Source organism: Periplaneta americana, chromosome 8, assembly GCF_040183065.1.
Source record: "Periplaneta americana isolate PAMFEO1 chromosome 8, P.americana_PAMFEO1_priV1, whole genome shotgun sequence".
NCBI lineage: Eukaryota > Metazoa > Arthropoda > Insecta > Blattodea > Blattidae > Periplaneta > Periplaneta americana.
Window position 1 is genome coordinate 106999544 of NC_091124.1, and position 12528 is coordinate 107012071.

The window sequence follows — 12528 nt, forward strand, 5'->3', positions numbered from 1 at the left end:
TCTGGTTTATGTAAACTCAGTTGTGTGTCCTTCCACCCAGTCCTTACCAGTTCTCATGTATTCCTTGTTGAATCTATTAGAAATATTATTCAGCTCTGCATAGCTGTACACCAGCTTCCTAATGGTCATAATGCTAAGTCCATGAAACAGCTTGAACATTTGTATTATGTGTGCAACTAACTCCTCTTCCCGTTCGGAACTGAACGTTGGCTTAAAATGTCCAAGACCTACCACAAAATCTTGATTTAATTTTAATCTCTTCTGGAGTGTAGATCTTGCAATATCATATTCTCTGGCAGCAGAAGCTTGACTCTTTCCATTTCGGACATCTTGCATAGCAGATAAGATGACCTTGTATTCTTCTGAACATAATTATGTACCATTGTTAGTTTAAAAGTACCTGAAATATAATATTACTATTATTAGATTATTAGAAATATTAGGTATTCGTAATATTATTATATAATTTCAATACATTTTATCAAAATTACTCTAAAAATATGAAATACGATACCACACTCAGAGGGGTAAAAGTGCCATGTTGGCACTCTTACCCCAAAGTTATATGACACTCTTGCCCCAAACGTAATATGCAACTTTTTAGTTCTATCACCTAGCATCAATAAACGGAACAGTTTCAATAACAAATGGATTTGAATCCGTAAATACGTACTTTTAAAATGCCTTTACTGAATTATACCTGCAATTTATTTATCTAATCTATTTTCGATGACAAACATTTAAAAAAATTACTTCAAAATAAGTCAAAATAATCTTATGCATTTAAACGCAACTTACCTTACAAGAAGCAAACAAACCAATGTTACTAGATAGGAAAAAAGTCACTGAAACATATTTACTTTATTAGCAATGACTCTTACCCAACCTGGCACTCTTACCCCTCCTTACCATATCTCTATTTGCCTCAACTAGATCCTGTAAGAATTTCAATTCTGCCTGTTTCCTTCTTTCTACTACCACGCAACAATTTTCATCAAACCACAGTTTCTTTTTCTTAGTTTCATAATAACTTATGCTCTGCTCAGCTGCAATTTTGATATTATCTCAGATATTTTCCCACACGCTATTAACATCTAACTCTTCCTCAACTTCGTCATTTGAAATTTCGACCTGATAATATTGCTAAGTTTCCTCATCCTTTAATTTCGGAATATTTAATCTTCTAATATTAACTTGTTGCTCTACTCACTCCCGTCCTACTTTAGCATTGAAATCTCCCAGTATAATTTTCATGTGATATCTAGGTAACTGATCAAAAGTGTGTTCCAATTCCTCATGGAAGCCATAGACAAATAAATAGAAAGACCCCCAACTCAATGCATTACCTTCGACACGCTATTGACGCGACGTGGAGACACTTGGCGGCAAAACATCGGAACTACATCTCGTTACACATAGCGGCAGAATGCGGAACTACATCCCTTGTTACACGGCCCGATCGGTATTACAGGTATCCGTTATGCCAGCATTAGAGCACGATCGGTACTGCAGATACCTATTATACCAACACATACTGGTATTTTTCATATCGCCAAAGGAGTGTGTAATGGTTTATCAGTTTAAATAACATGTTTAACCACAATATTTATATCACATTTTTGTTTTAACATGTGAATATAAATATAATGGTTGAACATGAAACTGAAAACCATTAACACACTCCCTCTTTTAACACCGTCATTTAACCTTTTTATTAAATTAATTTATCAAATTTGACTAATAAAAGTTTTTGCATCTTCTAGATCAAATATGTAATTGAGATACAGGATGCGAATAGGATAGGGTACTTCTGTCCAAAACACCTTAAGCACTATTTTTAAATAATGTTATGTATCATGTATTGGAAGATAAAAACAAAGATTGACTTTGGAATATTGACTTCGAAGTTATTATTGGTCAGTTATATAATTATAATTCGCTCTTCATTTTTTTATGTCAAACATTAGCTTGAAAATAGTCATAAGATGTTTTGCTGTGACATAGTACAACACACGTTCATAAACATTTATAAAACACCACTTTATTGGTTTTACACCGTCAGAGCTGAACATCTATTTTTAAAAGTAACTGCCATTAGTTTAATATATGGATATTAAAAATCTAAGTAATCAATAATCACCACTGATAAAGAATACAAAGAAAACTATTTGTCTACAACAGACATAAAATTAACTTAGACTTTTAATAAAAACACCATTAAGAAATACAAGTAAAAAAAATTATTTTTCATTCTCTGATGTATAGTTGATTCAAAACACTGAACATATTAGAAAAAGTGCAATACAATTTATTAGAGATAAGTCTATACTTCGCAACATTTCCTAATTTTGAGCTTTGATACTGAGTGTTTGATTTGGTTGTGGCCCCATTGCTCAAAATATGTTATGTTGTATTCTAATGCCAGGGGTTTGACAAAGTCATTTGACCTCTTGCAGTCCAATATTTTTCGAAGATATTATCATGGCCAGCCACTGAAGCACAGATTTTGAGGTGTTCCGAATCCATTTCTTGGTTTGAGTTGCACAGTGGGTAGTTAGGGGACTGATATATTCCAATTCTATGCAGGTGTTTGTTTGGCCAGACAGTCATGGCCTGTTGCCAATCTAAATGCAGCTACAGACGATTTTCGTGGTAAATTGGGAATTAACTGTGGATTATGATGCAGAGAGTTCCATTTTTTCCCTTGAGATTTGTGTTATCAAATTTTGTTTGTTGAATTCTAAGTATGTAGATTTAATAAATCTTTTCACAGAGTAATAACGTAGATTTAGTAACAGGTCTGTAAGTAGCAGTGCTGCCCTTCTTTGCTAAAGCATCAGCATTCTCGTTTCCCAGGATTCCACAATGGGATGGTATCCACTGGAATACAATTCTTTTATTGAGTGATATTAATTGAGAGAGCATTTTAGTTATTTCTGCTGTTTGAGATGAAAGTATGTATTTAGAGACTATTGATAGAATAGCTGCTTTGGAGTCTGACAATATAACTGCATTCTTAAATTTATTGATGTGGCATAGAAGACTCCCGAGACTTTCACTTATTACAATGATTTCTCCGTCAAAACTTGTTGTTCCATATCCAAGAGATCTATAAAGTGAGAAGAGACAAAATATTGTACCATATTTACTCTCTTCTTAGCTGATGTTATACAAGCATTCCATTATGAAAAATTTAGTTGCTTCTGTACCATTAAAGTAGTCCCGCCCAGAAATCCGATTGGGGGACTATTTTGCTGCATAGAATTGGAATATATCAGTCTCCTTACTGTCCATTGTGCTACTCAAACCAAGAAATGGATTCGGAACACCTAAAAATCTGTGCTTCAGTGGCTGACCATGACAATAATTTTGAAAAATACTGGAGTGCAAGAGGTCAAATGACTTTATTGTCAAATGCCTGGCATTAGAAAACATCAACATATTTACTCTGGTCATGATAATATCTTTGAAAAATATTGGAGTGCAAAAGGTCAAATGAGTTTATTGTCAAACGCCTGACATTAGAAAACAACAACATATTTACTCTCTAAACATTCTAAATAATGCACCCAAATCTCACCAGCTGCAGAAGCTGCAGATTCGTATCGCTGTCACTGGACTCCCTCCTATGCCCTATAGATGACACAACTGAAATGCTCATTGTACTAGTAATTATTGTTTGTATTTATATTAGTATGTAATGTTAACTTAGGGTCTTAAAGATCGTTAGATTTATCATTGCCCTATATATTACAAAAATTATATTGCTCATAATGTAGAAGTAAAGTACTCTACTTTTTTTTTCAGATGAATGAATGAATTCCCCTTATTTTCCTTCAATTAACTGAAGAAATCAACACATTAAACGAAATGAGATAACAATGATAATAATAATAATAATAATAATAATAATAATAATAATAATAATAATAATAATGAATGAATGAAGTCCATTACCATACACTTGTCAACAAAATTAAACACAATTTTGTTAAAAGATAAAGACAATGAATGAATCACTCAATGAAAGAGAATACAGGTTCAAATTGATGCCACAGTGAAGTGCAATGAATGAAGCAATTATGTTAGGTGGTGAAAAAGGTTAATGTAAGTAGGCTGGTGATGAAGTGGGTCGTAGTTCTTGAGTGGGATACCAAGCATCCCTTGATGGAATGGCCCCTCTTAGTAAGTTATATCTGAAGTCACAGTTATACTGATTACTGCGAAAATGGCTTGCACATATATAGGCCCTTCTGTAAGGATGAGGATTTTCTGCCACAGCTGCCCACATGTGGTACCTGTTACAATCAAAATTCTATTATTATCTTTAAAAAAATACACAAACCAGGGTTGGTATTAATTTAAATTAATGATTTTAATCATGATGTAAACAAAATAATTTTCATTTTATTTACATCAAATAATTGTTACTACTTAAATCACAGATTAAAATTATATGCACTTAACATGATTAAGATGAGAAATTAACTTCCTGAAAAAAAAAAAAAATAAATAAACGTTTTTACATATGACTGTTCTGCTGCTTCTTAAAACTATTAGCAATATATATGAGTAGCAAACTTGCATCTCTGCAGTGAACAAAATATTTTCTATGGTGAAATATATTTTTCTTCCTATGAATTCATATAAAATTTCACCACAGAAAAATCTTTGTTTATTACAGACATATAATTCTAGCATTTTCTGAAGAAATGGACAGGTTTTGAAAGTTTGCTTCTCATATGTCTTTTCCCAACTCCTAATTAAGGAGCAACAGAACACATGGTACAGGTAGTCAAGTAGAGCCTACTTTCGGAATCACTACCTAATTAAAGCACAGTATGATGCTGAGGATTGAAATGAATAGTTGTAGCTCATAACAATATTCAAAGTAAAAGTTGCACAATGCCAAATGGACTACGTATTTATTCTGAAAACACACAATGCTAAGCTCTTCCGATAAATTTATTTGTAAATATTAATCTCCCTAAATAGTTGAATTCTTTTCTAATGAATAACAAACTGAGCATAATATCTTGCCTAACTCTAAGCCAATTATTATTATCATTAAGTGCAGGTTATTAGTGCTGTAACTCTTCATGTATTAATAATGAGGCCTATGTGTAAACATAGTAAATTATTTTTGAAGCGATGTTGTTAATTACTTAAAATAACACATTAACAAAATACACAATTATGTAGGAACTAATGCACAAATTAAGTTTAAATGAATTACAAAAGAAGGCAAAAACTCATTTTAATAAACAAATATGAATTTGACAAATAATTCTCACTTAAATTTAAAAATCACTACAGTTTACCAACCCTGACTATTTACTGATGATATATAAGGATATCTTTGCATTGAGCTTATACCAATGCCATTGCTTACCTTTTAAGCTGTGCTGCATTACTTGGCGCAGGTAACAGGAATAACCAGGTCTTCTCATTACTATCCGATTTCTGACAGTACACTGCAACACATTCACAGTGTAAAACTCCGCCATGTCTTTCTATTAACTGAAACAAACCAGCAGTAGCCTAGTATCATATAATGCATTAATAACACTACATTTCATAGAACAATTGAAGGATTGCAGTATAATCAACGTTTGTGAAATATTCCTGGAAGAATTCTATCCACGAGTCTATAAAAATAATAAACATCTCCGGCAATTTAACTCTTTTTATTTTATCAAAATTATTCCAGTAAAGGTACTACTGTTAACTGTAAAGTCAAATTTCTAAAATATTTTTTTTCGGGAACAACACTTCTTTACTATTGCGTTACCAAGCTCAGGTACCCCGCCATCCTTTGGTAACGCAACTGTAAAGAATTACACCGGGAACAACATATTTAGTCATATCAGATTCTGTCCCACGAATTCTAAGATGTCTGACCAACTTAACTTAGCTATATACAAAAATAAGATGTTCGTTCATACCGAAAGTGTATATTAACTCTGTTAGCTTACCTTTAAAGCTCTTGGCGTAATTGCAGTTAGGCCTAATACACTGTTGTAATTCAACACAGAAGTCAGTTCATCATGTGGTAGTGATAGAAGGTAATCGCGTTCTGAAGTTTATCCCTGAAAACAATTACAGATCTCAGTTTAATAAACGTTTAAGATATGATGGAAGAATTCAGTTTAAATTAGAAAACATGACGGTGCAGTTAAGCTGCATCTACATGGTTCAGTTTTTCATGCTCGTACGCACGCAGTCTGGGAAGAATATTGATAGAATCAAGTTTAAAGCGCATGTTGAATTAAGATACATTAAGATTTTGTATCTACAAGGTACTCCATATTAATATTAAAATACCAAAATACCATGTGATGGAGTGTAAAAACCGATTATAGTTTCACTGACCAAGTTCTGCAGCAGCGAAAGCTAAAATAATATATTATCCTGCACATTGTGTGCACTTCCGTTATTATTAAATACCAATCTTGCAGGCATTGCTTGAATGTGTGAAGTTGAAAGAAAAGTTGAACCGTGTAGATGTAATCTCAAACATATTTCTTTCTTACCTTTAACGTTGCGAATTATTTCTTGTTGCAGGAAAGCACCAGTAACTTCTCAACTAACTCGATCTGTTCAAATTTCTTCCTTAAGCAGCCATGTTCGTCCATTCCATAATTTATACAAGATTTAAACAGAATAGGAATGCCAACATCCAACAATTGATCAACTGAACAAATGAGGTTAATAGGTCATACACAGTACACTAATATGGCTACTTTGTCCTCGAATGAAAATGCAAATTAGCTATATAGTAATAGTAATAATAATCCGAATATTATAAAACTGACACATTCTGTAAATAATGAATATTAATAATATGTGTTTAAAACTGTCATATTGGCAAAACTTATAACCAAAGAACTTTCGAAACCAAAGAGTTTTGTACTGCTAATTTTACAAACTCTGTGATCGAAATACAGCCAGCGCTGTCCTGACCACATGCGGCAAACTATGGAACATCTATGAGCATCCAACATCTATCATTTGAGTTAAACCCCCCTGATGGAAGCTATCCTTTATATGGCCGTCTTTCTCTTCTGTAGGGGCATGAGCATTTATAACTATGATATCACACCATCTACCTTTAAGTACTAAATACGATAACCTATCACTGATAAATTCGACCTTTTTTACTGCGGATTTTATTCTTTTATGGATAAAGAATCCTGTTCCTAATTGGTGATTATCGTTTCCTTCCCCATAATACAACAAGTAATCTCCTATTTGTGTTATGCCATTCCTATCTAATCTAACCTCCTATACTCCCACAAAGTCTATTCTATATCTAGCTAGTTCTTTCGCTACTAATGTTACCCCTCCTGTCCTATATAGACTTGTAAAATTCTAAGTATCAAATCTCATAACCTTATTCCTTTGCCATATACTGAAATATGTGGAGAAAATCGTGCAATGATTCATAAGAGTACTCAGCAACAAGTCTTCAATGTAATTTTGAAAAGAAAAGTTGAACATATACTGTTGCTGCTCAAGGCCATTCCAATGGCATTGAACTAAGACAACAACTACTATACCCTACGAATCTGTTTTCAATGTAAAGAGTTATTGAAGGCTGTAACTGTTGTTTACCAGGGATCTGGAAAAAAAAATACGTGGCAATAACTTCAGGAGATCTTCTTGCATATATGTTGGATTCTATGGAAAAGCTAAAGAAAGATACAATAGTGGACATTATTGTTGAGTTGTCGAAAATGTTTTGAGATCTGTAGTGCTGTTTTTAAGGTGCTACAGTTGTAATTCCTCCTCAGAATAAATATGCAATATAAAAAAAAAACCAAGCAAATATATTTTCATAGTATGAACCAAAGCTTTTGGCTCAGAGCACGCACAGTATGACATTCGTTGACTTAGAAAAGTACTCCAGTCACTTAACTATTATGTCTTCCATTTTACCTTATGACAGATCAGAAAAGTAATGCTTTATATTTTGCAAATGTTGCTGTCCAAAAATATTGTCTGTTTACATTAACTTACTGTAAAATTCTAAGCTAAATCACCACCATTTCAAGATCTCTTTGCACCAAATGTGAAAGTAGCATTAATAGCATATGGGTAATGCAAGAGAAAAAAAAATAGGGGGTTAGTTAAGTTTAATGATAAAGTACTTTATTATTTGTAATTGAATAATGAGACGGTATCCTACTGTATTACTAGAATTATTGGAAACTTTAATAAATCCTCAACACTTCAGAACATCCCGGTATATCAAATTATTTTATTTCTTTCTCTCTCTCTTTTTTTTTTTTTTTTTTTTTTTTTGTAACTTAGCAAACATATCCTCCAAACCAACAATGCTCTCCAAACTTCAAAAGCTTAGATTAAACCAACCACATAGTGTTAAAAAAAATCAAACGAGCCAAAAGTACAAGACTACATTTGTTTGAACAACATTAAAATGGCAGTGAATATTTGTTTTAACAATAACAATAGAAATAGAATTCAGTCCTTTTTAAATTTTTCAACACATCCAAATACAATTACGTCATGATCTTGATGTTCTATCAAAACAAATCATAATCTTTACTAACCATTACAGCATATAGACTTACGCTGTGATTCCTTTCAGCTTAGCAAATTTCGAGTACCACGACCAATCTTCCAATCGTTGGTTGAAACATATCATTATCGAGCAAGAACACCATACCTCTTTTAATATTAACTGATGGTTCGATCCCTAGTCAAGTACAGACTGACTGCCACCACCTGCACCATCGAGTTGTCAGCCAAAGGGGCCATTGATGCATGCACATAGAAACGAGAAACATCAGAATTTTTCCACATCGAAAGTCCCTTTTCTTTTTTGAATGCACATGGTCTAAGATAAAGAAACACCACTTATACATGTAATTACATTCTGCTGGATTACAAGACAAACCACTCAGACATGCCATTACAGTAGTTATGCACAGGTAAGATTTGCTCTGTTACTGTGGAGCACATTTTTTTTAGCATTTGGAGGAGTTTATCCTAAACTTTATAAACAGATTGATTATAGCCTCTTGAGTCCTGTGACTTCTGTTGTTTTATTTTTAAAGTTCAATATCATTCTACACTTCAAAATAAAGTCACTGACATGAGGAAAAACGCTGAAAAAATTCTACTGGTTACAGTTAGGGTACAAATGCCCTGCATTATTATACTATACTTCAGATCTCTGCACATCTTATATCATAATCATGTATGAAGTATAGTATAGTATAGTATAGTATAGTATAGTATAGTATAGTATAGTATAGTATACTATCCTCTGAGAACTCACGAGGATAGAGAAAGCATCAAAATTGGTTTTGCTAGTTTGAGTATTCAGTAATGAAACTAATTTGGGTGACTTTTAATTGAAATACTACCAGTTTCAGTTGCATACTGCAGCAGTGAAGCTTGATAGATCTTAGCCTAAGTTATAAGTTTACTTTGTGCAAAAGAAATTTGTATGAACATGAACATATATATGTAATTCGTATTTTTCTCTTTTTAAATACTTAATCTTTGTTTTTAAAATAATTAAATAATATATAATATAATATTACAGAGTAATTATTATTTGATTGTGCGTTCTTAATATTGCCAAACATACATGGTTTAAATACAAAATGAAACGTGTTTATTACAGTTCTTCTAAAAATCAGGTTTTTTCCCCCAACTCTGATGTAAACTGTGCTTATTTTCATTCACAGTACAGATAAATTCAGTAGTTGAAATTGTGACTATTTAGAACTTAATTTGTCACTTGCTTGTTTCCATGAATCTCACTTTAAATCTGTACACAGCATTATGATACCTTCAGTACCACCTGTCAAGTTATGTAGATTTTTTGGGAGATGTTAATATTTATTTTTGCTACCACACAGGTCTTCTTTGGAAAATATATAGAGGGTACAAAAAATCTACTAAGCAAGAAGCAGCCATTTTTGTCTTTGAAAAACGCCAACTAGAGAAATGGCCTCGTGGTGATAGAGAGGCCATGTTGGAAACTTTGAGAAGAGGTGTTTCACAGCTGACTAGACTTAGACATCCTCAGATCCTGATCGTTCAGCATCCATTAGAAGAATCTAGGTTAGTTATTTGTTTCAAAAACAATTTTACATCTATTACTGCAGTAATTTTATTTTACACTTGTACATATATTTATTGTTACAGGGAAAGCTTAGCATTTGCTACAGAGCCAGTATTTGCTAGTCTTGCTAATATCTTAGGATCTACAGAGAATATGCCATCCCCTCCACCCTCACAACTTAAGAATTACAAGCTTTATGAAGTGGAAATCAAATATGGATTATTGCAGGTAACATACATGTTTTGCCAATAAGCACTTCTACATTCTGAAGACTTCATGGTTGTTATATAGTCATTTCGTGCTTACGTAGCTGCAACTATTGTGAAGATCCACTTGCTTGCTCTCTCCTTCCATCTGTGAAGATTTATGGGAGGGGGGAACTTAATCTTTCGGATCAGTCATGATATCTGTAATATGATGTAATAAATATTTGTTGAAGGAACTCATCTTTCTGTATTACTTTCTTTACTTTACTTCCTTTATGGGCAAATTGGGGTAAAATTAGGAATAAAAGTGTAACACATGAAAAAACTCACTGATTATGATTAATATTACACTGCATTTTGTTTGATATTACCATGAATGAGGGTGAATATGGAATGAGAGTCTGCAAGCAAGTCACCAGTCTCATCCTTGATCACGGTTTCCCTTGTCTGATATCCTTTCTTAAATTCCTTTATGCCCTTATATAAATATCTAATGTTTTTATTTTTACTATTTGTTTCTACCTCATTCATTTTTTCCTTCAAGTAATCTCTCTTTTAATTCCTAAGTGTACAATTTGCTTCCCGTCTTTGATTGAAATAATTATCTCTATTCGCCTCAATTGGATCCTGTAAGAATTTCAATTTTGCCTACCATGAAATGATCTTCATTGCCCCATTGGTTTATTTTTTTTAGTTTCATAATAACCTATGCTTTGCTCAGCTGCAATTTTGATATTATCTGTGATATTTTCCAACATGCTATTAACATGTAAGTCGTCCTCAACTCTGTTGGAACTTCCTAAAGTGGCAAACCTGTTTAAAATTTCGACCTGATAATGTTGCTAAGTTTCCTCGTCTTTTAATTTCGGAATATTGGATTTCCTAATATTAACTTGTTGCTCTACTCACTTGGCTACTGATAGTCTTTCTCTTAATTCTCCAATTACCAAATAATGGTCAGAATTACAGTCTGCCCCCCCCCCCACCTGAATGTTAGAATGTTTACTATACTAGCATGTCTTTAACAAGATGTGATCTATTTGGTTGTGTGTTAATCCATCTGGAGAAGTGCAAGTACATTTATGTACATCCTTATGGGGGAATGTTGTACTTTTGACAATTACATTTTTTGATGTGGTAAAGTAGACTGACCTAACTCCATTATCAGTACTAGTTATGTGTAGGCTCTCTTTTCCAATAGTCGGTTTAAAAATATTCTCCTGTCCTACTTTAGCATTGAAATCCCCCATTAAAATTTTCATGTGATATCTAGATAATTCATCAAAAGTATATTCCAATCCCTCATAGAAGGCATCTTTTATATGGTCATCTTTCCCTTCTGTAGGTGCATGAGCATTTATAACTATGACATTGTACCATTTACCCTTAAGTACTAAATACAATAATCTGTCACCAATAAATTCGATCTTTTTTACTGCTGATTTTATTCTTTTATGAATAAACAATCCTGTTCCTAATTGATGATTGTTATTTCCTTCCTCACAGTACAACAAGTAATCTCCTATTTGTGATATACCATTCCCATCTAATCTAGCATCCTATACTTCCACAAAGTCTATTCTATATCTAGCTAATTCTATAACATATAATACTGAAAAATATATGTTTGATGAATAATTATTCAAGAACTATGATACTGTACTTAAAAATATTCACAAAGAAAGTAACATATTCTACAATTGTCTCATTGTAGCCTATTAGCATTCAAATGATACAAGACTTACTTGTTATGAGGCTTTTGATTTATTTGTTTTTACCGTGCAAATGCAGATTTGTTGTTGTTGTTATTGCTATTATTATTATTATTATTATTATTATTATTATTATTATTATTATTAACACAGAGAGTTTGGAATTGAATGGGTTACATCAGTTTCTTGTTTATGCGGATGACGAGAATATGTTAGGAGAAAATCCACAAACGATTAGGGAAAACACGGAAATTTTACTTGAAGCAAGTAAAGCGATAGGTTTGGAAGTAAATCCTGAAAAGACGAAGTATATGATTATGTCTCGTGACCAGAATATGTACAAAATATAAAAATTGGAGATTTGTCCTTCGAAGAGGTGGAAAAATTCAAATATCTTGGAGCAACTAATAAATATAAATGACTCTCGGGTGGAAATTAAACACAGATTAAATATGGGAAATGCCTGTTATTATTTGGTTGAAAAGCTTTTGTCATCTAGTCTGCTATAAAA

At 32.6% G+C, this 12528-nt stretch overlaps 1 protein-coding gene across 4 annotated transcripts in view; it reads left to right on the plus strand.

The window, feature by feature from the left end:
* LOC138704931 (SCY1-like protein 2) overlaps window positions 1-12528 on the plus strand; it is a 205955-nt gene that overhangs the window by 52778 nt on the left and 140649 nt on the right. For 3 of the 4 annotated variants that reach the window (XM_069833363.1, XM_069833361.1, XM_069833362.1), the window contains 2 exons: window positions 9894-10098; window positions 10183-10327. In XM_069833363.1, coding sequence (XP_069689464.1) covers window positions 9894-10098; window positions 10183-10327 — 350 coding nt within the window. Of the gene's footprint in view, window positions 1-8611; window positions 8955-9893; window positions 10099-10182; window positions 10328-12528 lie in introns of all 4 variants that reach the window. The other variant, XM_069833365.1, reaches the window with a different exon arrangement.